At 46.0% G+C, this 26,054-nt stretch overlaps 1 protein-coding gene across 4 annotated transcripts in view; it reads left to right on the forward strand.

Annotated features, from left to right (window-relative positions):
• The first annotated feature begins 2,454 nt into the window (after positions 1-2,454).
• The window catches only part of VCAN (versican), a 100,398-nt gene continuing 76,798 nt past the window's right edge, over positions 2,455-26,054 (forward strand). The window contains exons 1-3 of one of the 4 annotated variants that reach the window (XM_077790095.2): positions 2,455-2,871; positions 11,557-11,632; positions 16,336-16,707. In XM_077790095.2, the coding sequence (XP_077646221.2) occupies positions 11,563-11,632; positions 16,336-16,707 (442 nt within the window). In that variant the 5' untranslated portion in view covers positions 2,455-2,871; positions 11,557-11,562. The other 3 variants (XM_085567008.1, XM_085567010.1, XM_085567007.1) reach the window with 3 other exon arrangements.

Here is a 26,054-nt window from a genome sequence, read left to right on the forward strand (position 1 = left end):
CTCCGGCAGCCGCGGGGTGGGAAGGGAAAGGGGAGGGGGGGAAGGGTCTTTTCCCTTTAAAGAAATAATAAATTTTCTTTCCCATCGTGAAAAAGAAAAAAGAGGTGCCAGCAGCGAGCCGACCCGAGGCTGGTTAGCCCCGGGCTATAACTACTGGTTGCTTCTTGCTGGTGCTTGTAGGGCAGAGAGCTGCGCTACCCCCCGGCCCTATCCCTGTTCAGAATTCTGGCCAGACTCAAGACCTCTCCATCCCTTGGAGGGGTGGCCACCAGCCCAGCACAGTGGGAGCAGAAACCTGCAGCTTCCCCTCGTGGAGCTGTGCTGCTGCAGCCAAAGCTGTGAGAGGATGCTCCACAGCAGAGCAGGGGCAGCAGGGTCACCCTCTTCTCTTCCCATCCTTTGCCAGGAGCAGCTGCTCAGTCTCCAGTGGACAAGAGTCATGGGGTGATGAAGAAGCAAGCTCAGGGCTGCAGAAGTGGCTCCTGCTTTGCTAAATGTCGCCCCTCCCGCCTGAAGCCAAGGCAGGGAGAAGAGTGGAACAGGTGAAGCTGGGAAGCTGGAGACACTGAAGGCTAGAGGGGCAGCTTGACTGTGGTGACTGGTCATTTAGAAGCTCCTTGTTTGTCCTGAAGGGTGGTCTGGAAAAAGGGAGACACCCAGTGCCATGAGGGATGTCCTGGTCTCCTTTCCAGAGGCTGGGATGGAGCAGGATGGTCTCCAACCTCTTCACCTAGGAAAAGGAGTGGGCCAGAGAGATTCCTGCCTTACACATATGTCTTCAGAGGTCTTGTCTGCAGCCTGGAAAGGCTGAGATTGTGTGGGGAGAGGGAACAGTGCCCTTACTATGTGTCTCACCCAACCCCCTTATGACTGGAGGGGCAGAAGAGGCTTGTTTGAACCAGTGTGGGAGAGGTTCAACGTCAGTATCCTCCTTTCATCACAGCACTCTGCAGAGGAAGTGTGCACTGCCTCAGCAGTGACACTGGCGAGGCAGGCAAGGATACCAAAATCAGGAACTGCGAAGCCTCTGTGTGAATTTGCATCAAACACCCTCAAAAAACGTGCCCACAACAGTTTACAGTGCTTCTTTGAAAACAGAGTGTTGTCAACTCTTCTGACGCACGATTTCAAGGATGTCAAGGATTCAAGAAATTTCAAGGATTGAGAAACCTCGTCCCAGCTCTGGCGTGTTTAGGTGTGGCAGTGCCCAGGAGGCACATGCACCATGCAGGGTCTGACCCAGGCACGGGGAACTGGGGGGCACTGGTGCTGCTGGGAGGTGGCAGTGGTGGGAGAGAAGCCTCTCTTCAACATCCCAAGTAAGCAATTGTGTATTTACCCCGTGTAAGGAGGAAAAACAAACAAGCTGTGCAAGCTGAGATAAGGTTTTCAGCCAGCGCTCCAGCTCCATTCACCCAGGCCACAGCTCACACAAAGCTGATCTGGCTTAAGCCTCCAGGTCTCCATTTCTCCCTGCTTGGCTGTCATCTCTTCCACCTCCCGCCCCTCCAACTTGGCACCGAGGTCTGTCTTTGGAAACAAGGGCTTTGGGCTTGTCTGAAATCCTCTGTCAGTCTAACTCTGGGGACATAGCAGCTGGAACAGCAACAGTGAGAGGAGCTGAAGGAAAACTCCTTCTGCCTCTTCCTAGTGTTCGTACCTGGGGCTGCCAAAAACGTGCCCAGAGCAGTGCAATCAGACACACCTATTTCTCCAGGCTTTTCTTTTCTGGCTCCAGCTTTACACCTTCCTGGAGGAGGGGGACTTCTGGCTTCTGCTTCTCCGAAAGGGAGCACGCCAGAGGAGCTGCTCTTGCCAGCATTTTGTGCTTGGTGAGGGTGCCTTAAATGTTTCCCACATACTGAGATAGGTACATTTTGGGATGAGGGCTGCCTGCAGAGCACACCAGACCCTTTATTAACTGGTGAACATCCCTTTGTAAAAGGGTGGTTTAGAGCTCCACTTATGACTTCATCTCTGAGAGGTTTGGACAGCAAATGCAGAGCCTAATCTTTAAAAAAAAAAAAAAAAAAAAAGGGAAAAAAAAGAAAAAGAAAGTGGCTGGAGATGCATGGGTGGAGAAGCTTGGCTCGCGCGGCTGCCGATGTGAGGCTGCCTGTGAATTGGCATCGGCAGGGGAAGTTTGGAACCAGCACCAATTTATTCTTTCACTGCAACCTCCGCTGAGACTGGGGAGGCAAAGGGGAAAAAGGCATTTCGGTCCCAGTCACTTTCCCCATTTCAACCGGCTTCGGGAGCCAGGGCGGAGGAGGTCTCTGCATTCTCTTCCCGGTTAATTGTCTAATTGGGGAACAATGCGCCTCTCGCAGCCGCCTGCCCCTCTCCGGAGGGCTCCGGGCGAGCTCGGAGGGACCGTCCCGCCGCACCGGGCTGCGGGTGCCGCTGCGGGTCTGGGGACCGGAGGGAGCCCCGAGGGGGCGGCCGGGCCGGGGGCGGGGGGCCCCGCTCGGCGGAGGCAGGCGCTGGGGGCTCTCCTGCGCCCAGCAGCTGCGGGAGCTTTGGAAATTGCAAGGAGGCTCTCGCAGAGCTTGTGAACCCTCCTCTCCCCGAGCCAGCGCCCCTCCTCTGCAGCGCTGACGGTACAACGATATAATAATGATGGGTGGCTGAGGCTCGCATTTGAACTTGCAGGCTCGCTCCCTTTGCAGCTCGGAGTCAGGTGCTCGCCGGCGAGAAGCGAGCGAAGGAAGGGGACAGCGAGCTCCGGCACAAGGGGAGAGCCCGGAACCACCGGCTCCTTCCAGCACTAACGAGGGGATTTACTCTTTCATGCGGCCACTGGGATCTCTGGACTAGCCCAGCCACCACGTTGTGATTTTTTGCTATCTCTGCAATACGCTACCTTTTAAGGTAACTATAACTCTTTTATTGCGGGTTGGTTTTTAGTGTTTTTTTTTTTTTTTCCCTCCCCCCCCACTCTTTTCTATAATATGACTGCCAGCAAACACCTAGTCTAAGATTTAAAACAATTGTTTTACTGCTTGCACCAACAAAGAGTTTGAACTGCAAATCTTAAGCGGGAGGGAATAGCGATGATTGGTGAATTTAAACAACCTGGGGTAAGTTCAACGACACGCGGGGGAAGAGGAGAAGGAGGGATGCTCGGGAACCTACAAAAAAAAGCAAAAAAACCCCCAAAAACCAACAAAACAAAAAAACTAACACGAAAAACCGACCAAAAAAGAGAAGAAAAAACCGGTGCAAAAAGGAGAACAAAGAAAACTAGGGAGTAGAAGACTTTGGGGTGGGAGCCCTGAGAAGAGTGTTCGGTGCTGGTGGTTTGGATGGCTGGGAAGGTCGAGCCGCACCTTGGCGTGCGACAGGGCTCCGGAGGGAGACGGGAGGAAGCTGTTCCTTACGGGTGCTAAGTACACAAAGCGCCCGGGTGGCAGGAGCGACGAGAATGGACCTTTCCCCACGGCCACCAGTTTTCTAGCGCTGGGAAAAGCGTGCGCTCTGTGTCCTCCACTCCTGTGTGCTCCCCACATCCCTTCCCCTCTTTTTTATTTTTATTTTATTTTATTTTTTTTTATTTTATCCAATCCCTTCCCCTGATGTTCCTGGAAAGCTGCTCGCAGGGCAGAACGGCTCTGAGGTGCTCAGCATCTCTCCAGAGGAGCCGGGAGAGCAGCGTGCCCCGAACCACATTTTTCTCTGCGGAAAGGGGGGCAGTGGGTGAGGAGGAGGAGGAGGAGGAGGAGGAGGATCGCAAGGTCAGTGGAGCAAAACGCCCCCTCTTACACCCACGTCCACCTTCTGGGGCACGGGCTTTGCCTTCCCCCTCCGCTGCCAGGGGTTTCGCCTTTGTGTTACAAAGGAAAAGTGAGAGCACGGTGGAAGGCGAGCGGGGAGTTCCGACGGCGGGAGGGAGCGGGTGTGGGTGTGTGCGTGTACAGATGCGTGTACAGATGTGCGTGGATGCGTGTACAGATGTGTGTGTGCGGGCACGGCAGCGGGACACCGCGGGCAGCCCCCGGCCCCGTCCCCACACAAAGGGGCAGCGGGCGGGGGCCGGCCCTCATTGTCCCCCTGGTCACGTCCTCCCGGCCACCCCTCTCCTCCCTCCCTGCACCGGCTCTCGGGATTAAGCCCCCGTGGTTTTTTTTTTTTTTAATTTTTTTTTCCTTTTTCCCTTCTCATTTATCACCCGCTTCCCTCGGCTTTTCTCCCTTTCCCCTATTCTCTTCCTTCTTCCTCTTTTTCTCCTTCTTTCCCTTCCTCCCCCTTTTCCCCTCCTTCCTTTCCTTTACCCCCTCTTCTTCTCTCTTTTCCCTTCTTTTTCCTTCTTTTTGTTTCCTCCCCCTCCTCTTTCTTCCTTTTCCCTACTCGTTTTTGCCTCCCTTTTCCCCCTTTTTGCCCTGTCCCTCCCTTTTTCCTCCCTTCCCCTTTTCCCCCCCTTTCCCTCCCTTTTTTCCCTTTCCTTCCCCTTTTTCTCCTCCTCCCTCCACCTTCCCCTCCCCTTTTCTTTCCCTTTTTTTTGTTAATTGAGGCGTGAGCGTCGAAACGCGCTTCATAAAAAAAACCAAAAAAACCCAAAACCCATCCCGGGATGGTAAAGCGTAAAATGCTGGGTGTCTTAGGGATTGTTACTTCCGTGCCTTTTCTGTTTAACCCTTTTCTCATTCTCTGGCCTTTCGGAGCGAGCGAAGGGGGAAGTTTTCCTCCCGCACAACGAGCGCGCGGGGCGAGCGCGGGACGGGGCGGGCGCGGCCCCGCGCCGCCGGGGCGGGGGGGGGCGGTGTCAGGGCTGGGTTTTGCGGGGGGATTTCCGCGGCGGGGCTCACGGTGGAGTGCGGGTTTTGGGGTGACGGGCTCGGTATTTCCGAGGGTCGCGGTCCGGGCTTGGCGCTGCGGGCCCGGGGGCGCGGCCGCTGTCGAGGAACGCGGCGGGCGCGGCGGCGCCCCCGCGCGGCGAGCGGCGGCGTGGCGGCTCCCGCGGCCGCCGGTTTCCCGCCAGAGGGCTCCGGGCCCGTCCCCGTGAGGGGAGAAAGAGGCCAACCGCAGCCGTGACTAAACAATTTAAAATGCGCAGCACCCCCTCGATAAAAGCCGCTGTTTCTCCATCAGCCCTGCGAGTCCTCTGCACAAGGAGGGTCTGGGATGAGCAAGAGGGGTGGAGCAGCTCTGCTGGCAGGAAAGGCTGGCACAGGCGGCATTGTTCAGAGAGCAGGGCTGGGTGGGATGTTAGGAGTCAGGAATTGTTCCTGCGGTACCCACAGCAGCTGGGGCTGCCCCTGGATCCTTGGGATGCCCCAGGCCAGGCTGCACAGGGCTGGAGCACTGGGACAGTGGCAGTGTCCCTGCCATGGCTGGGGTGGCACTGGGTGGGATTTAAAATCCCTCCCAACCCAATCCATCCCGTGCGCCTGTGGCGCTGAGGCACAGCAGCAGGACGGACAGTCACGGCTGTGACTCTGTGCTGGCGGTGTGAGGTGGGGCTGCGGGGATGGCAGAGGAGCTGGGGGCTCCCGCAGCCAGCCCCGTGCCCAGCCGTGAGACGCCGGGAGAACCCCAAGGGAGAACCCTAAGGGAGAACCCTAAGGGTGATCCCCAAGGGTGATCCCCAAGGGTGAACCCAAAGGAGAACCCCAAGGGAGAACCCCAAGGGTGATCCCCAAGGGTGAACCCAAAGGAGAACCCCAAGGGAGAACCCCAAGGGTGATCCCCAAGGGTGAACCCAAAGGAGAACCCCAAGGGAGAACCCCAAGGGAGAACCCCAAGGGAGAACTCCAAGGGAGAACCCCAAGGGTGAACTCCAAGAGAGAACCCCAAGGGAGAACCCCAAGGGTGATCCCCAAGGGTGAACCCAAAGGGAGAACCCCAAGGGAGAACCCCAAGGGAGAACCCCAAGGGTGAACCCCAAGGGTGATCCCCAAGGGTGAACCCAAAGGAGAACCCCAAGGGAGAACCCCAAGGAAGAACCCCAAGGGTGATCCCCAAGGGTGAACCCCAAGGGAGAACCCCAAGGGAGAACCCCAAGGGTGAACCCCAAGGGAGAACGCCAAGGGTGATCCCCAAGGGTGAACCCCAAGGGTGAACCCCAAGGGTGATCCCCAAGGGTGAACCCCAAGGGTGAACCCAAAGGGAGAACCCCAAGGGTGAACCCAAAGGGAGAACCCCAAGGGTGATCCCCAAGGGTGAACCCCAAGGGTGAACCCAAAGGGAGAACCCCAAGGGTGAACCCCAAGGGAGAACCCCAAGGAAGAACCCCAAGGGTGATCCCCAAGGGTGAACCCAAAGGAGAACCCCAAGGGAGAACCCCAAGGGTGGTCCCCAAGGGTGAACCCAAAGGAGAACCCCAAGGGTGATCCCCAAGGGTGATCCCCAAGGGAGAACCCCAAGGGAGAACCCCAAGGGTGGTCCCCAAGGGGGAACCCAAAGGGTGAACCCCACGGGTGAATCCCAATGGAGAACCCCAAGGGTGAACCCCAAGGGAGAACCCAAAGGGAGAACGCAAAGGAGAACCCCAAGGGTGAACCCCAAGGCTGAACTCCAAGGGTGAACCCCAAGGAACCTGAGGAACCCCTGCTGGAGCACAAGCCAGCTCCCGGTGCCTAGCCCCACCAAGGCAGCAAGGTTACACCTCTGTGAATGACAGAATTTCCACCTCTTACTTCCCTTCAGCACACTTAAGAGAGGTGGGCAGGCCTTCAGCTCTCCTGCACCCCAGCCTGACAGGTCAGTGTGTCTGGGCGATGCTTTCGGGCACGGGGTAGGGTTGTCAGGGTGCCCTGTGCAGAGCTAGCAGCTGGACTTGGTGATCCCTATGTGTCCAGCCTGGGATATTCAATGTTTCTGGCAGGCAGGAGCGACAAGGTGGAGCTGGGGCGATGCAGGGTGTGCTCATTGCTTATTGCTCCTCCACGTGCTGCCTCTGGCAGTTTTCCACTGTCTCTGCATGGCTGTCCCAGAGCCTGGAGCTGCTCCTGGCATACGAGCACGGGGCTGTGAGGGGTGTCCCAAGGCAGCAGCTGCTGCAGACAGGAGCGCCAGAACACGCTGTGCTCCTGTCTGTGCTCCAGCCTGCAGCCAGCACCGCAAGGACTCAGCCTGGAGGAGTTCCCCCCAGCTGGAGGTGATGAGGAAGAGGTGATGCTGACACCCCAAAGACCTTCTCCAAGGCCTTGGGAAGGTTTTCCAAAGGGACAACGGGCCAAGCAGGGCCCACTGGTGAATGAGATGGAGGCTGATGCACCATGTGTCGGCACAGTGGGCTAATTAATCACGTGGCAGAGAGGTGGTGAGGCTGGCAAAGTTAATTAGGCAGCACTGATGGTGAGGTGGATACATGGCAGCAATTAAAAGTACCAGGATCAAAGGACTGCAGAAATAAAAGAAAGTGAAGAATGTGTGCCTTTGAGGAAGGATGGCACCTGTGAAGCTTTCAGAGCTTGGAAGGTAGCAAGGGATGTGCTATGACTGCGAATGGTCATTTCCAGCTTTTTGGGGTTTCACTGGAAACTGTACTTTACTGTTTTACCCATTAGAATGAGCAGCCTTCCTTCTCTTCTCTAGTGCTGGGTTCTGTTGGGTCCCACCCTCTTTTTTTTTTTTTTTTTATTTTATTTCGTTTTAATCTTTTATGTCATTCTGACTTTCACTATGAGGATCAGATGGGCAGAGGCTGCTTTGTGTGTGTTTAAGGAACATATCCAGATTTCACAGTGCAGCTGTAGAGCATGTCTACAGCAGAACCAACCTCAGTGTGACCTGAGAAGTTGCAGGTTTTAGAGACATTGTTACCTCTATGAAAATGGCTAATATGGCAAACTCCTCATTGTGTCAGCTTCAGAGAAACCAGAAGTATTTTTGGATTGTAAGCTTTAGCCTCTTCCACACCAGGACAATTCACTCTCTGAACCTGAAGTTTTAAACAGAAAGAGAGACATGATGTTCTCTCATCTGGTTAAATTAAAATAGCATTGGTGTGAGATCAAGCTTACACTGCAAACTAAACACAAGCTGGAATTTGGTCAGAACTTACTGCTCCTATGAGTTTTTGCTGTAGTAAGGGAAGGTGGCAGCGCCTGCAAAAATAGGAGCTGTGCTCTTTCCCCACAAAGAGAACCCCTACTGCTGGTTTTTAAAGATGTGAAGCTTGTCCAGGAGTTTTCCATCTATAGGCTAAGAGATGCTGCACTCAAGGCTGCATCCCGTTTAGAAATGTAACACGAATGCCTACTGTAGATCCATCTGCCTGTAGTGGCTCCTAATAGAATGGATCAGCCCAGCTGGAAACCAGCCAGCAGGCAGCCCAAGTTTGGTCACGTCAAGTGAGGTACTTTTTTAGCAGAAGGTGGAAATTAAACACTTGCTCAAGTCTTGCAGCTTGAGTTGGCAAGATTTGCTCACTGTGTTACGGATTTCTTTTACTATGGGTGACACCAAGGGGGGGAAAAATATTTTGTGGGAAAAGGTGTAATTAGATGGATTTTGGTTAATTGCAGTGGACTTAGGGGCAGTGCAGCAGCCAGACAGCAAACTTCTGTGAACTGTAGAGTGCGGGAATGGGAAACACAAACCTGCTTTAGAGTTGGGATTTAGCTGTGTAAGAGCACAGTCTGCTGCAGCCTCTGCCAGCAGAAGGGCAGGAGCAATCACATCCAAGGGCCTGGAAACATGGGTGGGAATTAGGGTGAGGTGTAAGCAGCAACCTCTGCCTCACCTGTCGGTCCTGAGGAGGATTTTTGGCACCAGGTCTGCAGAGCTCTGTCTCCTCCTGAGTCAGGCTGCCCTGTGGGGCTGAGCAAGGTGCTGCTGTTATGGTCTGCGTGTTTGGAGAGGGTGGCAGGGGTAATTGAACATTTAATTCTGGCAGCTGGAGTGGAGCAGCACTGGGCAAACCAGGAGTGCTTATGGGAACCCACCAAGGCCTGGAGCATGAAAACCAAGCCCCGGGTGTGGAGGCTTGTGTGGGAGTCACACTCCTGACCCTTAGGGCTGAAAATCAGATCATTCTCCCCAGGTTTTCATTGCTTGAGTGAGCATTTCAGGATAAAGATTTATAAAAATTCAAGAGGTGGTTTTCCAAGAGTCAGGTAGGGATTTTTGGCAAGTGTCTCGTATTAAGCTTTGTGCTCAAACAGTGCAATTTTTTGGAGCTATCCAAGCCCTTGGTGCAGCAGGTGTAATTCCTGCTCTACTCAGTAAAAGGCTAGGAGCTATCTCATCCAGGAATGTTGTCTTCTGTTCCCATGGATTCCTTGAAAATTGCCCTTCCACAGTTGCTTTTCATCTGTCCCTGTGAGTGTGTGTGATGTGTTTGGTGACTGGAAGCTTAGCAGCAGGGTTTGTGTTCTTACCAAACATGGAAGAAATTGTGTGATGACAGAAATTGCAATGAACTTCCAAGGGCAACAGGCTTCCACTGACACGTGCCAGGCATCCAGGTATGCCAGGTCAGAGCCAGGGAAGTGGGCCAGGTGCAACATGCAATCAGCTCTGTTTAGGTACAACACCCCCATTGCTGGGAAAAAGAAAATACTTTGTTCTTTTTCATGACAGGTTTCTTTGATTCCCTTGATTCTGGTCCCAAAAGGCAAGGCTGCCTTTAGGGGAAGGAGGGAGATAAAACTCGTGGGTAAACATGGAGAGCTAAACTTGTAAACATTCTGTTCTGGACCTTGGCTTCGCTGTGGATGCAGCCAGTGTGTGATGCAGGGGACCACATGTGGGCAGAACTTCTCAGAAGGTCTGGAGCCACTCGGCTCTCACAGGGGCCAGAACTTTTTCTGGCAGGAAGGTCGTTCACTCAGCACCTTGGAAGGTGGAGAATTCTTCCAGTTAGTCTTCTTTTCAAGCTCTTATCAGTTCCTTTGTGTTACCAAAGGAACTTCACTGGAGTGGTTTTGGTGCTTGAGCCTTCCAGCGTTTTTGGGATACAAGGGTTGCTTGAAGGTCCTTCTGCACATCTGTAGGCTCACACGGACATAACTTTTTCTTTTAATTGTTGTGTAATAATGAAGATCATTTAAGTGTTTATCTGAGCAAACATGTGACTATTTCAGAGCTGATCCATTGCATTCAAAGGATTTGGATGTCTGCAGCTCTGATCTTGTGCAACCTCCTCACTTATAACATCCTTCTACAGGGAGTTTGCACCAGGGCACAGTATTGAATTGTAAAGTTAACCAATAAATAGTCACTTTTGTTTTCTTCACATGCAGCTTGGCTTGTGTAAATGTAAGAAGAGATAAAAGACTGGCTGGGTGGTGTTGGGGTAGGTGTTAGCGTCTTCAGAAAAAGTTTTATGGCTTGTAGGGCTTAAACTGAATGAAGTCTTGTTCTAGACTGGGACTCAGTTGTGAAAAGTGCAAATTCCATGAAGTTCAGGCTGCAAAATAAGTGATATCACACTCTGCACTCAGCTGTCCTGAACGGCTGCAGCAGAGATGGGGCGTCCTTGGCAGCGTGCAGCCTGCTCTGTGGAAAGCAGCTGCATTTCTCCCTCCACGCCCAGGGAATAAGTTGTAGCACATGTTTCCCAGTGCAACCAGCTGGCTCTGGCCATCCATGTAGAGGGAACGAAAGGCGCTGGGGTTTTCAGCCCTGTTGGGTGGGAATTTTTAACTCGCCTCACTGGAAAGTTTTGTTTGGAGATGTTTTGCGTCTTTCCCGTGCTGCTCAGACGTTACAGGATGTGTGCCAGTTCACACAGGCTCCTGTGGAGTTTGGGCTGCATCTGTGAGCTGTGGAGTGAACTGTCCTGAGGTTGAACACGTCACCAGGAGTTTTCTCAAGTTGCTTCTCCGTGTGTCTTTGCTGTCATGTTCAGTGCAGCCTGTGGAGTTTTTAAAAGCGGAAGTTTCAAATTGTACACGTGTGCAGTGCAGATTCCATAGTCATAACACTGGTACATATCTATTAAATCTCTTCCCTGATCCTTAAGGCAGTTCAACTGCAAGCTCTCTTGAACAGGAAAAAACTGTCAGCTTGGTTGCTTGTCCAAGTGAAGAGCTCAGGTAGCAGATTTTACAGCAATATCAGGAAAATCAAGGTAGTGATAAAAATTTTTTGACAAACTGCTGCTGAAAATAATTTCTTATGCTGGGTTGTTCATAGCACATTCATGTAACTGTATGGATGAGTGACTATTTATAAACCCTTCGCTGTCATTCGTGTGTCTTGCAATGCTTTTGTAACTTTGGGGATATTTACAGGTTCAATCAATGTGTAACTATGAACGTAAACAAAAACTGAGAAATAATGTTGTGAACATGCAATTTGTTATTGTGCACGTATGATACATGTGAAGAGCTTTCCAGCTGTTGGAAGGTGGAGCCTATAAAGGAAAGTGAGAGGGAACTGACATGCCAGAACGTCACTCAGGACTCAACAACCTGAAACCCATTTTAAATCTGTATTCCATGGAGAGACATGGTCATTATAACAAATTTCCACAATAAATTGCTAAATGAAGATGCCCTGAAAGCAGGAAGGACTGCTTCTGTGACAAATATTGATGTGCTGAGCTACAACATTTGCTAAGGACACAGTGCAATACTAACCACTTACTCCTTTGTTCTTCATTTCTAGGTCAAGATGTTGTTAAGTATAAAAAGTATCTTATGGATGTACTCTACGTTAGCTATAACATATATGCTACCTAAAGGTAAGTTTCTGTACACAGAACATTTCATTTAAATTAATTTAGTGGTCTAACTGGTAGGGCGTTTCACAGGACTGAAGAAACAGCCCAGACTCAGGAAATTGTCTTTCTTTGCCTCTGCCATGCTGTTAATGTCACTAATTTTGTTTCTGTGTCCTCCCCAAGGCATTAGTGATTTATTTCTGTTGTGCTTGGGCTGCCATGAGCTAAGCAGCTGGACCCCTTGGCTGCTGGGGTCTCGAGCAAGGAGGTGTTAGGGCAGCTGCAGGTTGGATGGAAAGGAAGGAGCTCTTACTGCCTCTCTTGGTGATTACATGCTAAAACTGAAGTATGTATCCATGTGTGGTTGCCCTGCTTCTTTGAAAGTTTAGGTCAGGCCTTCAGTATGGAAAATATCCCAACAGCTGCTGCAGACTCACAAAATTGGGAAAGCAGCTTTCCCAAGTCTCAAAGCAAGATTTTTCTTTATTTTCTTTCCCCCTTCTTTCCAGGTACCTCTCAAACTGATTTTAGCCTTTGGGAAAATCAAATTACTATTTCTTTTTTTTTTTTTTTTTTTTTCCACCTAGCTGGAACACTGTTGCTAATAGCATGTTTAGGTAATCCTGAAAATGAAAAGGACTGGTTCATTAGTGGAACCAATTAAAAATAAGAAAAGGATAATGCATTTAGATTGGCTATAAGGAAGCAAGATCTGGATCAGACCACAGACCTGACTCACTGCCTTGCACAAATTTAGAATTCAGGGATACAGGGACTGAGAGGGCAGCACTCAAAATGGGGAGGAGTCAGATGGATCCTTGGAGTAGTAGAAAGTGGGATGGCGTCTTTACATGTCCTCTCACTTACTCCACCTTTTATTACATCATAAATGTAATTTGTCTTCAGAGTGGGATTTTGGGTACTCGGGGGATTTTTATGAGTGTCCCATTCTTTGGAATGTAGATCAGGTTGTGACCCATCCTTATTTGTCCAAATTTTTTTTAAGACATTCAGAAAGACGTATGTTCCTAGAACATACTGTGAACTTTGTGGGATTTACTTTTTAAGTCAGGGGCCATTCTTTTGTCCTACAGAGTCTTAAGCATTTTCAAACTGTGGCCATGGTGAGGAGTTCAAGGATGAAAAAAATTTCCTTTTTCATGAATTGATCTAATTAATGATCCCAAATAATCTGTGGGATCAACTCTTTTCCTTATCTTTTATAGAAAAGTCAGTGCAATAATATTTTTGAGAATGAATGCACACAATCTTTATAAGTATGGCTTTAAAAAAAAATACTCTAAAAATAAAACTTATTCCAGCATTCTGAAAGATAGACACCTTATGTTTCAACCTTTTCTTTTTGAATCCTTAGTTAGGATTTAAAATTGAAGCCTTTAAATCTTTTGTGAAACACAAATTCCCAGCTTATCACTATTGTGGTTTACAAGCTGGACCTTGTGGTTATGATCAGCACTGGAGCTTTTCCTTCTTGTTTTGGGTGGCCATTTGTGGTGTTATGTTGAGTTCTGCAGCTGAGATTTGCATTTGCCTGGCTCCTTGTGAAGTGTCTTGCAGACTATAAAATTAATTCTTCATCACTCCTTCTCTTATTCTGCTTGCTCAGACCCCAATCCACCTGGTAAAGAACTCAGGTTATTATTGGGTCTCAGTCTATTACTTTTCAGTATTTCCTACAAATTTCACTAATTTTAATTAATTATTATCTTCACTAAAAGATTGGTGTTCAATGAAAAGGTTTCTCCTAGGCTCAGTGCTAGTAGTTGGAATGACAAAACACACAATTTCACTGATCCTTTTTATTTCTGCTGCTAGACAGGGCAATATACCATATGTCCCAGCAGGTTGTTGATGAACTGAAAAATGAGATGCAACATTTTTCTTTTTTTTTTTTTCCTTCTCATAAATTTAGCTAAAAATAAATAGAATATTTTATTCTTTAAGCATGTGGGGTTTGTCTGCATAGTCAGTAGCAACATTCTGTTCAGCTAAATGCAATTATGTGGCAAATTCACTCCTCTTCAGCAATGTCACACCATGCAGGGCACTCTGTTCTTCAGACTTTTTGTCCACTGCAGACCTATTGGCCTGGTCATTGTGGTTAATGTGATACAGAAGGGCAGAATTCTGTCCTTTTTTAAAATTATCTTGACTCCTACTTTAAGAATTTTGTAAAATTTACCACAGCACAAGTGTACACATTTTGGAGAAAGAGACTTTGTTCTCAAGCAAGAATTCCTTTCTTCCCACCTCAAAAGGAAGACATCCATTGGTCTATCACATCCCACTGAGAGGGGCTGATATGGAGTAAAAGCTTAGCAAAAATGATAAAGGAGGGGAAAAAAGGTGCTATATGGATTAATATGAGATGCTGATAGCTTCTGCATTGGTCAGTAAATTCTGCTAGACTAATTTGGAGTGCTGCAAGAAATCAAGCCTTTTGGAACTATGCAGGAACATCACTTAATCTTGTATTATGTTAGCCAAATATATTCTTTTTCTGTAGGGAAAAACTTCCTCCTCCTCCTTTCTCCTTCTCCTCCTTCTTCTCGCCTTCTTCTCCTCCTTCCTTCACCTTGTCACAACAAATAGTTTTTTATAAAGTGTGATTTAAGCCTTTCTAAAGTTGGGCAGAACTGCAGATACACAGAATCTTCTGTTCTGGGAAGTAGCACAGTTTAGGCTGGATCTAGTTTTCATATTGGGATGATATGTGTTGTTTGCCAAGGCTTCCAGCTGGCTGAAGTGAAGACAGAAATTTTAAAGGGAGAAAATTTCCTCAGGGATCAGCGCTGATATTCCAGATCACTCATAATCACAAACAGTGTTCTTTCAAAGTTTATTAAAGTTCTGTCAGTCAGTATAATTATAATGTAGTCATTCTTCAATTAAGAAGAAAGTTTCTGTAAGGTGTATAGATGACAAGAGATCATAATAAATTCTAAATATTTTGAGACTGATTTTGATCTCCCACCTGTGCAATTTGGCAGTAATTCCATCACAACTGATAGAAGTGAGAATTAATTCTATTTCTTTATCTCCAACCACTGCAACTCTGAAGTTTCAAGAAAATAAAGGCAATAAAAAAGATCTCTTATTTCATCCATTTTGATACCATCATCTTGTCTCTATCTGAGTTGTGTGCCCAAGGAATTCTAGTTTGGTAGGCATGGATGGAACGGACCTGAGAACTCTATTCAGAATTCTGTGTCTTCCCTGTCAGTCCATTTATCTCTTTTTCTGGCTAGTACTTTATTATTAAAATGATTGGGCATTGAGCTGATGATGCTTGTACTGGACTTGTTTAGATAATATCATTAAGACTTTGTCCTGTGGAAAATCATCTGTCTCTGTTAAAAATAATCAGGTTAATGAGCAACTGTCATTTTTTCTTCCATTTTCCTTTTTCCCTCGTTTCTTTTTTTTTCTGCTTTCTTTCTTCATTTTTAAATTTTTTTTTATTTGCCCCTTCTTTTTTTTTATTCCCTTTTTGCTCCTTTGATTCTCTCCCTCTGCCCACCCTTCCATCCAACCCTCCAATCTCCTACTCTTTATGGAGAGATTATATTTTTTGTCATAGATAAAAAGATAATTTTCATGTGCTGGTGTCTCCTGTTTCATATATCACTCTGTTGATGACTATTATTAAGTTACTATATTTCTAAACTTATAAATCACATCTCCCTTCAAAATAGTGATGACCATGTTCTACCTTTCAAAAATGTTAGAAAAGGACTGTGAAAGAGGTAAAATAGTTACTGTTGTGCATCAGCTTTTAATCTTCATTAAGCCATGATGTATGATGAAATAACATCACATGAAAAAGGCAAATCCATCAGAAACCCTCTCTTCAGTCGCAGTGTGCAGCTTGGATGAACAGTAGTCAACTTCCCCCTCAGGATATTGTCAGATGGAAGTATTTCACTGTGAAATGTTTGCAGCTGGAGATGACATAAAAAATGATGAAAGTCCTGATCATGTCAAGTCTGAGCCAAGCAGGGACTTTCTGCGTGCTTTACTTCTTCCTTTGCTTTTACATCCTGAAATATTTCATTTCTGCGATGCGTTAAAGGCCCTGAGGCTACAAGGAAACAACTTTGAAAGAGTGACTATTTGGGAGACTCTCACAGGAAAGGCTTTTGTTTCAGCACGTGTGCAATAAAAAGATTTAACCCCTGAGAGAACAGTGGGGTCAGGGGTGACAGGGGTGCAAAGCCATGGGCTGTGCTTCCTTCTGAGGACAGGAACAGCTGCTGTGAGGCGAGGCAAGGTGTAAACTCCAGCATCTCCCCTGCATTCAGGGTTTTGGCCAGTGAGGTAACTCAAAATTTTTCACTCAGAGTGGTCTTCCTCCTGTGACTTGAAGAAACAGCTCTTATAGTTCATCTGTCAGCTAAAATTTCAGACCAGTTTCCAAAAGTTAATTACTTGGTGACCATGCAGAAATGAAGAAAATAAGTCAGAATGAAATTTTCCCAAAGAGAAATGTGCTGCATCGTCAGCCTAAGATGTACCAAGATTGATACAAACTCTTTTTCAGCTTGTACTCCCAGTCCTGTTACAAATCAGCTAAGGTTCATGGATTTCAGGCTTTGCATTAGTGAATCATTATTTAACAATGAAATTTATCTGTTTCTGATTTTTCTGTTGCACTAATGTAATTTCTCCTTTCTCTCTCCTCTCTCTCTCTCTCCTTTTTCTAGTCAAAGCAGAAAAAAAAACTCTGGTCAAGGGATCTCTCTCTGGAACTTCAGTCCTGCCATGCTTCTTTTCAACCACACCCACCATATCCTCCAGCTACGCCGCCGAGTACCTCCGGATCAAATGGTCCAAGGTGGAACTGGACAAAAGCGGGAAGGACGCCAAGGAAACCACGGTCCTGGTGGCCCAAAATGGCAACATCAAAATAGGCCAGAGCTACAAGGACAGGGTGTCTGTGCCCAGCCATTCCGAGGAGACCGGGGATGCCTCGCTGACCTTCTCCAAGCTGCGCGCCAGCGATGCCGGGGTCTATCGCTGCGACGTCATGTATGGAGTGGAGGACACGCAGGGCATCGTCTCTCTGGCTGTTGAGGGTAAGGATTTGTCTATTTCATTCCTAGCCAGCAGTGATTCCAGATAAACTTGGTAATAAACGCAGAACTAGAAAGGGTTTACAGGATTTTAGCGATTTGCCCTTTGAGTAGGGTGAAAAGAAGCAACTTTCTATCATAATGGAAAGGATGAAAATTTAGAATGAAAAGAAGCCACTGAAGATGTGGTTGGCCTGTCTTGATGTCCCAAACTATGCCACCAAAAGTGGGAGCCGCTCTGTTTTTGGGAAAGGATCATCAGCATGAAGGAAGTGCTTCTTTTTGCCCAGTAATAAATTTTGGATGGGCAGAAGGAAAACTAATCTGTGAGAAGCTGCAAGAAAAGAAGTAGGGAGGTGTTTACTAAATGTGGAGCAGGCAGTGATAAGTTTGCTTGCTACCTGTATTAGGAAATAGACTCCAAAATTTTAAGAGGGAGAAGTCTATCTGTTGAGAGACGGAAGAGACAGGTGTTTCAGAACTGTTGACCTTGAAGAAGACATCTCTAAGACTATCAAGTCTAAGCACTGCCATGTTCACTACTAACTCGGGTCCCCAAATGCTATATTCAAGCATTTTTGGAACTCTCCCAGGGATGATAACAACCCCACTTCCCTGGGAAGTGAATTTTGATGTCTGACCACCCTTTCAGTGAAGTTCATAATTTCCTGGTGTCCACCTTGAGCTCCCCTGGCCCAGCCTGGGGCCGTTCCCTCTGCTCCTGTCCCTGTTCCCTGGAGCAGAGCCCGACCCCCCGGCTGTCCCCTCCTGTCAGGAGCTGTGCAGAGCTCAAGGTCACCCCTGAGCCTCTTTTTCTCCAGGCTGAGCCCCTTCCCAGCTCCCTCAGCCTCTCCAGCCCTTTCCCAGCTCCGTTCCCTCTCTGGCCAGACTCCTGCCCCTCCATTTGTTGTTTGGGTGGCCCAGAGGTGCCCCAGGATCTGGTGTGGTCCCTCAGCAGTGCCAGCACAGGAACAGTCACTGCCTGTGGCTGGCACAGCCCAGGGGCCATCAGCCTCTTGCCCTCCTGGGCACCCTGGGCTTGTGTCCAGCTGCAGTCACAGCACCCCCAGGGCCTGACCCAGCTTTGCAGCCTCTCTGCCCCAGCCTGGAGTGCTCCATGGGTTTAAGCACAGCAAAGGAGTGGCCAAAGCAGCGTGTGATGTGTGGGTGTTTCTCCCCTCAGAACCCGCTTGTGGAGAGAGCACAGAGACTGTTCCAGAGCCCATCTGGCACTGAGCCTGACCTCACAGGCGGTGCTGAAAGGCAGGGCATTAACCCAGGCTCTGTGCCATGCACAGGCAAGTTCTGGACCCAGGTTTCTGCCTGTGCTTAGAACAATGCTGAGCTGTGTGGATGGATCTCCTCGTAGGAGCCATTTGAGGAGATTGTTCTCGTAGGAGCCTTGCTTTGGGCCCTGCCTCACACACTCCTTTGTAGCTCGGTGTTTTTTGGAAGTTCAGTATTTACTCAGGTGAATGAATCCCAAAGCAAACATTCATATCTGCTGCTGGAAATCATGGTTTTGGCTAAGGCTTTTTTGGTGAGCTTAATACTGTATTGTTCTTCCAATCTACCCAACCTAATGTGAATAGTCTGTTGGAATTGATTCAATGAAAGGATTTGAAGGTGTGGCCTTCATTTGGAAATACAATAAATCAGTGTAGCCATTAATGTCTGCATACCTTCATAAACTGTTAGGTCCTAATGATAAAAGCAAAAGAAATCCTGGTTTGAGCATTACTTTTCATAATGAGTGTACCTGGCGTTCCTTACCCCTTTTCAAGTGTTCCCTTGACTACACATCTATATCCAGGAGCTGCAGATGTTTATGACAATAAAATATCAGATGATTTATGGTGTTACTGTAGCTTTTGTAATTGCTGCTCCTGCAAAAACCCTGCAAAGTGTTGACGTGATTAGATTTATTATTTTACCTCAATGAAATCTTCACAGACTCCATTTTCTTTCTGCAACTGTTCTTTTCCATGACTGCTTTAATGTCAGAATTTCAGGACAGGAAAAAAGCTAAGTCTTGATCCAAGTGGAAAATTGGTTTGCTAGACTGTCATTTGTGCCATCCATTCTCAGTTTTCTCCATTATGTAAACAAATGGTATTTATTATACTCATAAGAACTTCATGTGAATGTTGCTGCTCAGATCTTCTTCTCTATTCTTTATGGTTTCTTGTGATTTCAGCTTTTATTAATAAACCAAAAAAACATTAGTCCCAAACACAAATTACCTCTACTGTTTCTTTTTGAACCTGCACCCCAAAGTGTCAACATTTGAGGAGACTTTTCTCTCCCTTTGTTCATCCTGTCCTGATTGGGGTGCAGGGAGATATTTCCATGTTAACTGAGCTAATTCCAGAGCTGAGAGATAGCCTGGTTCAGCACTGTGCTTTGGTCAGCTCTCCTGGGTGGAGCTGGGGCTGCTGGAGCTCTGGTAAAATTATCACCAGTTCTTTTCTTCTGCTCATTTTATGCTCAAACTAAGTAGGCCAGAAGTTTTCATCAGAGTTCTGCTGAAACAGCTGTAATTTCTCCTTTGCCATTATGATGAATTTCTGTTTTGGGTTTTTTTTTATGCTTCTTTGGATATTTTTAAACCAATTCATGACTTTTTTTCCTAGGTATTTTCAGGGTCTCTATTTGTTTTATAGACACTCCCTAATTTTAAACTTTCAAACAAAAAGCATAATGCAGTATCAATGAAGCCAGGAAGATAAGATTAGACAGCTGGCCTGCTTGTTTTTCAAATTAACCTTTGTGGCATTATAGATAGCTGGGAAAGATAACTTGAATAAAATTACTGTAAATGCCATTTCTCTTCTTTAGGTATGATGGGAATACAAAACTGCTATTGAACACACTGTGCATCAAATGAATGTATTTTACTAGTGATGGAATGTATTGTGAATGAAAAGTGGGATTTCTGAGGAAGGATAATTTTCTCAGCAGCATACAGATTTTCCCAGGTTAAGCTGAATAGTGGGTATTAGTCATTGAAAGTAGAACTTCTAATGCTTAATTGTTTATTTTGGCTGGGTCTCAAGCCCGAGATTGTACAGAAGTTGTAACTTTGAACCTATTTTTTTCTGTTTAGCTATCACAAATGACAAATTTGTTAGCTTGTGTGCAAATATCCAGTTGATTTGCTGTTTTAGATGCCAAATGAACTTCTGAAGTCAGATTCATATGTTATTAGCAACAGACTGTTCATACAAAAGATCTGTCCCAGACTCTTATTCCTAAGAAAGCAGCTGATATCAAAGAGCAAAGTTAAACACTTTCCCTGTTGCTGTCAGAGACCTGTCACCCATGGTATTAGCCACACAGAGACTTTTGTTATTCTATCCTGAACAGATATGGGTTTGTTTTTTCTCATTTGTTTTTTGAATGTCTGTAGATATTCGTTATCCATGGGTGGACTCCTGGTTAAGCCACCACTTAACCACAGCTGGTTATCTTAGTTATCATTCTCTAGGAAGGCACATTTCATCACACACATTGCCTTTGTCTCTGCAGTGCATATTTCTGCTAGATCCATTATATATTTCACCTTTTTTGACAGTTGGTGACAGTTTTCTAAACAATGGCAGGATCTTGGAAATTGATGTAATTCTGTGGCCTTCCTTTGCCTTGGTTGTAGGAATTAACGATGCCAGCTACTTGGTATCAATAGCTGCTTATGTTTGGAAATAGGTGATCTTTGAGGTCCTTTCCATTCCAAACCATTTAATGATTCTGCCTCAGAGACATCATCAAGACACTGTGAGTTCACATGGGATCTTTCATCTGCTGAGCAGTACTTGGCTGTGTGTGCATCAAACAGAGATCAAATATTTTGACCTGAATATCTGTTTAAATGTCTCAGAGCAAAAAGCCTGAATTGGCTCATTTAATTCTAGGGGTGTGAGCACTTGTGTTCTGGCTGGGTTGGCTCTCTGTGCACAGCCCTGGGGATCTGGGAATGTCACAGCAAAGTGTAGGAGGGGCATGACAATGTTGGGTTACTTACAGTTTTCCTTTGGCGTTGCAAGTCTTCACGTTAGGTGCTGAGCCTTGTGCCCAAACCCAGCAGGAAACACCCATCCACAGGGGCGAGGTGCTCTCCATACTTCACCCCTGAGATCAGGGTTACTATTTTGCTTTTTGCACTTGGTGAGGGTGTAAGGGAGAGAAATGAAACAATTTTAGCCCACGCAGGGAGTTTGGGGCAGCCAGGTGTGCCTGCCATACTCATTATTCAGACCTGCAGGGCTGTCCTTGGGGCAGGCAGCTCTGCAGGATCACTGGAGGGGCATTTTCCTCACACTGGATACCCCCTTTCCTGTTATTAATCATGGAGAATGCTCTCCTGACAGCCTGGTTGCTGCTATAATTACACTGATCTCCCAGACAAGGATATTTTTGTGTTCAAACTGGATCTAACAACATGGCAGTGTTAGATGCTTCAGCTTCTAACAAGGAGAGGAATGAAAAATCTTAGAATATTTTGAGTTGGAAGGGACCCACTAGGATCATCCAAGTCCAATCCTGTATTTGTAGAACAAGTCATTCATACTCATTTTCATGTCCACGTGTTTTCTTCTCTGCCCTATGTGCACGTTCATCCAAAATTTTCCCTTTATCTCAGGAGCAATTCTTCCTTTGTCAGATTCTGTAATTTCATATCTCTATAGTGTTTTTTTGCTTTTCTTCTAACCTTTCTTGCTGTTACTGAGCCCACAACTCAAACTGTCTCACAGTGGGAGTCCTTGGCCTCTCAGCTTTTGGGTATTCCTGGGTGAGGTAAGCTCTCTGTATTAAATATTCCTGGTCACCTATTAGGGAGATTTATAGATTACTCCTTTAGATTAAACTTGTAACCTTTAGGCAAAGCTACCTTGGGTGTGTTTCACATTTATTCCTTCTCTCTAGTTGTAATGAAGTCCACTTTTATAAAATACCTCTGAGCTACCTTGTAAAAATCTGACATAGAAATGAAATGGCATGGTACTTTCCATTCTGGAACATTTATGAATATTTAGTGAAATACTTCTTTTGTGTGGTTCTATAATATTGGGCAATTAAGAAGAACATGTATCACCCAATGTATTCAATATTAAGAAGTCTGAACAAATCCCTCATCTGAGCTGATTTTTTGTTCTCCTCCTTGGAGATAATTGGATTTAAAGGGATCGAAGTGGCAAATGGGATCCTTCTAGTTTACTTACTCTTTTGTTATATCTCCTCAGTGAATATTTTTTGCCAAAAGTGAGAGCACTTTATTCTTTTCTAACAAGTATTTTGGGAATTCACTCTTTTCATGGACCTAATTTTCTCACTTTCTGTTTGATTCTGCTGGAAATCTGAAAGACTTCTTTTTTCCTCCTAATTTTTTTTTGTGCTTCCATTTTAAAGCCTGTAAAGACAATCCCAGGCTTAAGATACTGATCTTGTTAATGGAAAGAAACAAGAATTAGGGAGGCAGCAGTAGACGTAATTCACATTTTCATTTTTTATGCAAACTTGTCTTTCCTGCAAGCATTATAATAATAATAAATGAAAGTTGTTTCCGATGTGGGAACACTGCCACTCGGGGATTGTGTGCTGACAACCTAATTGATCTATTCTCTCTGCAGCAGAATCCCCTTTATCTCTTGAGTCGGCATTTGAAGAGGTCCTTTTACCTACTCTTTCAGACTTACCTGTCTTGAAACCTTACCACCTCTTGATGTTGAACTTCCATGTAAATTATCATGGGCAGCTGCATTTTTCAGCTCGTTTTTTACTCTCCCACCTAATGGATCCCGAGGAATCTTCCTGGCAAGGGAAGAGCACAGTTGGCATGGACCGTCAAAGGATGGCAGAGGGAAATTTATTTATGGGTGGTAAAGAGCGAGGGTCTAACTGCAAAACATGCCAGGAACAGGGAAGGAAATGTCCTGGCCAAGCTGCTGTGTCCCCCCTGTAGAGTTTGGCAGCCTCTGGGTGGACAGGTTGGTTCAGTTCCGCCTCGGGCTGGACGCAGGAGCTGTGGTGGGAGAGAAATAAAAGGATAAAAGGGTAAAAGCATAGGTGAAGCTCAGCATTGATCCCTCCTCTCATTATCTGGAGCTGTTCAGAGGAGTCTCTGTGCCCCTCCACCTGTGTGCTGTGAGGATGGGCACAAACGACACCTTCCCTCCCTACCGCGAGTTTCCTGAGGCCTTTGGCAAGGTGAGCCTCTTCTTCTCAAGCTGCCAAAGCCCAAGACAGGGGTCACAAGATGGGTGCAAACCCTAGGGAGAGAGACACAAACAAATTATTCATGCAGAGAACTGAAAATGCTGCCCTATTCCTTCCTTTCATACAGTGCTCAGCCCTGTAACCCATATTTTTGGGGTGTATTTTTAATGGAAATTTCCTTCTGTGTTTAGCCCAGGGAAAATCTGAGCAATGACCTGAACTGTGTGGTAGCTCTGGCACTGGGCTGGGGGTTATTTCGGGGGTCTGCACCACAGTGTCCAAGGTCTGAAGACAAAAATTAACAGGATAACAAGTACTGCCAATCTTTTCCCTTTAGGTATGTGCTGTGTGAGGCAACTTCTGAGGTGCAGGCTTTATGCTGCCACATCCAACACTGCATGAAGCAGCAGCGTGAGCTCACTAGTGAAAGTGAACTATAATTTATTAGCCATACTAGGAGCTAATAAAGTAGCTTCCCCTGCAGTTCCAGAGGGTTTTGATGCATGATACACAATAAAGCTGCAACCCAAAGGGGTGTAACCACAGAACCAGGCTCTTACCCATGGAAATCCTTGTTTGTTAAAAATTAAATGCTTCAGATTTTTATTTTTTGGTCTAAGACATGAGATAAACGACGAGAAGACTTTCACCCTTGCTCTGACAGAAGTGAATTTTGGATGCTACAAATTGCTTTCCTATGAGTGCTCTTTCTTGCTGCTACTCCTTCCTGTAATTACACTGACTTTGTTTGCCAGATGTTCAGTGACAACATTATACCGCTGTAGTCTGTTTTCCAGTTGCTTTATTTGTTCCAAGGACAACTCCTTTCTTGCCTTTTCTTTCGGGGAGGAAATAGACAAAGGAGGGGGAAAAAAATCCTTTACAAATGTTTTAAAGTGCAAAGACCGGGACAATGGTTTTCCCCCCTCTCTCTGTCTAACTGAAACAATGAAAGTCCTGCACTTTAATCTTCTTAGCCCCAGGGGTCTTCTAATTATTGCAGCTGTTGCACAGGCTTATGCATAGTGAGTCCTCCTTCCCATTCATCTCGGAGGCTCTTTCATGTCCATTAGCTCCTCGCTGGAAATGGAGGAGCCTCCAGCTCTGAGAATAGGTGAAGTTTACCTTGTGGATCAGGGCGAGGAGAACAAAGCATTCCCCGAGTTCCTTTCCAGGATTTACAAATGACCAAAGGCTCTTCTTTGCCTCGGCGAAATCCACTTTAAATTGGCTGGGATTTTAACTCTTTCGTTGCGCCTTGTTCGGGTGTCACGCGGGCAGTGGTGCTTCCAACATGATAAAGAAAAGAAGGAATGTGGATGAAATAGCTGGTTGTGGAAAATGCACTCGTATGTTTAAGCAGCAGGAAACTTTAGGAAAAAAATACAGCTTTAGAGCGATATTTTGCCATCACCTCTAAGGTAACAAACATTTTGGTGGCCACACTGAGGAATAGAAACTCCTGTGCCCAGTTTGAAGTCCTATACTATCACTTAAACAATTTTGGAAAACATTTATAAAAAAGAAACAATCCAAATTCACACAAAATACATTTTAATTCCGATTAAAACAACAAAATGAATTAACAAATTGCTTCATGTAATTGGACATTTCTGACTCAGCATCAAATATGATTTATTACAGAAATGCCAATGTTATAAAAAAAATGTTTTAAAATGTTTGTATATGTTAAAACAACAAATAGTAAAGCCAGATGCACAGCTGTGAATATTATGGGTTCATAGTTGTGAAACAGGGTAAATATTTTATCTGCTTCTGTTGGGAGCTCTGCAAAAGTTGCCCATTTTTAAATTCTAGATCCAGAGCACCAAGCAGGCCACCTAAAATCCTGTTTTTATTTACTACTGTGCTACTAATATAGCAATCCTCATTTATACCAGCAGGTGTTTTGCTCACAGTTTCAACCACTGCTACTAAACTCCGAATATATTAAAATAAATATTTTTATGCATACCGCATGTTTAAAAAATATAAATCTCCAGATTATATTTTTTGTGATTTTAAGGTTTAAATGCTGATGTTGGCTTACATGCTGTGGGGAGCAGGGTGTCCCCCATCCACACTGAAGCACTCCTTTGGCTCCCAGCACAGGATGAAGATTCCCTTTGGAAGCTGTCCCTGTTCTCTGCTTGTTCTTGAAATCTGCCCAGAAATTGTTTGGAATGGTGTTGTGGGGCCTGAGCCAAATAATTCTGTGAAATAACCTAACAATTTAACACTCTTAATGACTGAATTTCAAGCACCTGGACAGTTTAATGCAATGATACAAACACAGCCATAATTTCCCGGGGTGTTTTCTTCACTTGTCACTGTTGCCAAACAACACTTGGATACATTTGAAGCTGAAATTAAACTGTTGCTTGCAAGAAACTGTTTGTGATGGGCTTTGTCAGTTCTGAAAGCGATTTTATGAGGATGCTGGTGGTCTGCAAGCTTCCAGTTAGTGGCTACAGCTGGTGTGTGACTCCCTATTAAATGATGAAATATGGGGATTCCCAGCCTTTCCTCTTTTATTTCCTGTTTCTCTGCGAGTGGCTTCGATAAAAAATAATGGCATCTGATGGCTGAGTAGTTTTCAGAAAATACTTTCTGTATTAATTCCTTAGTGAATCATGACAAGAAGAAAAATGTGTACTCTCTACTTCTTGGCTACATGCAGATTTTTGATGACTGGCAAGACTTTACTGAATTTGTCTGCATGAGAAAAAGATTTCTAAATAAGTTGGAAAATCTTGCATCAACAATTTGCTTAGTGACCTGTGTTTCTATTTGTTTGTGAACTAGCAGACTTCATCTTTCAACAATGCTCTAACAGCAAAGACTTGTAAAATTAGTTATTGCTACAATATTACCATTTTCCCAAACTGTATTACAGTATGCTGTTTCCTCATCATGAAGTACTCCAGTAAAACCATCAGAGACAAGGAACATTTAATGGTTCAGGGGCTTGTTTTGGTTTGTTTTGTTTCCAGTCTCTGGATGTTTTATGGCGTTGAAACACTTCTAAGGATTTTAGAGTGCAATTAGGTATTGCAAGGGACTTGCCTTTGATGCTAAACTGTAAAAACCAGTGGTAATAGAGGGAAATGATTTTGTAAGGTGGGATGGCTGTTTTC

Source organism: Lonchura striata, chromosome Z (genome assembly GCF_050655825.1).
Source record: "Lonchura striata isolate lonStrDom1 chromosome Z, ASM5065582v1, whole genome shotgun sequence".
In the NCBI taxonomy this organism is placed as follows: Eukaryota; Metazoa; Chordata; class Aves; order Passeriformes; family Estrildidae; genus Lonchura; species Lonchura striata.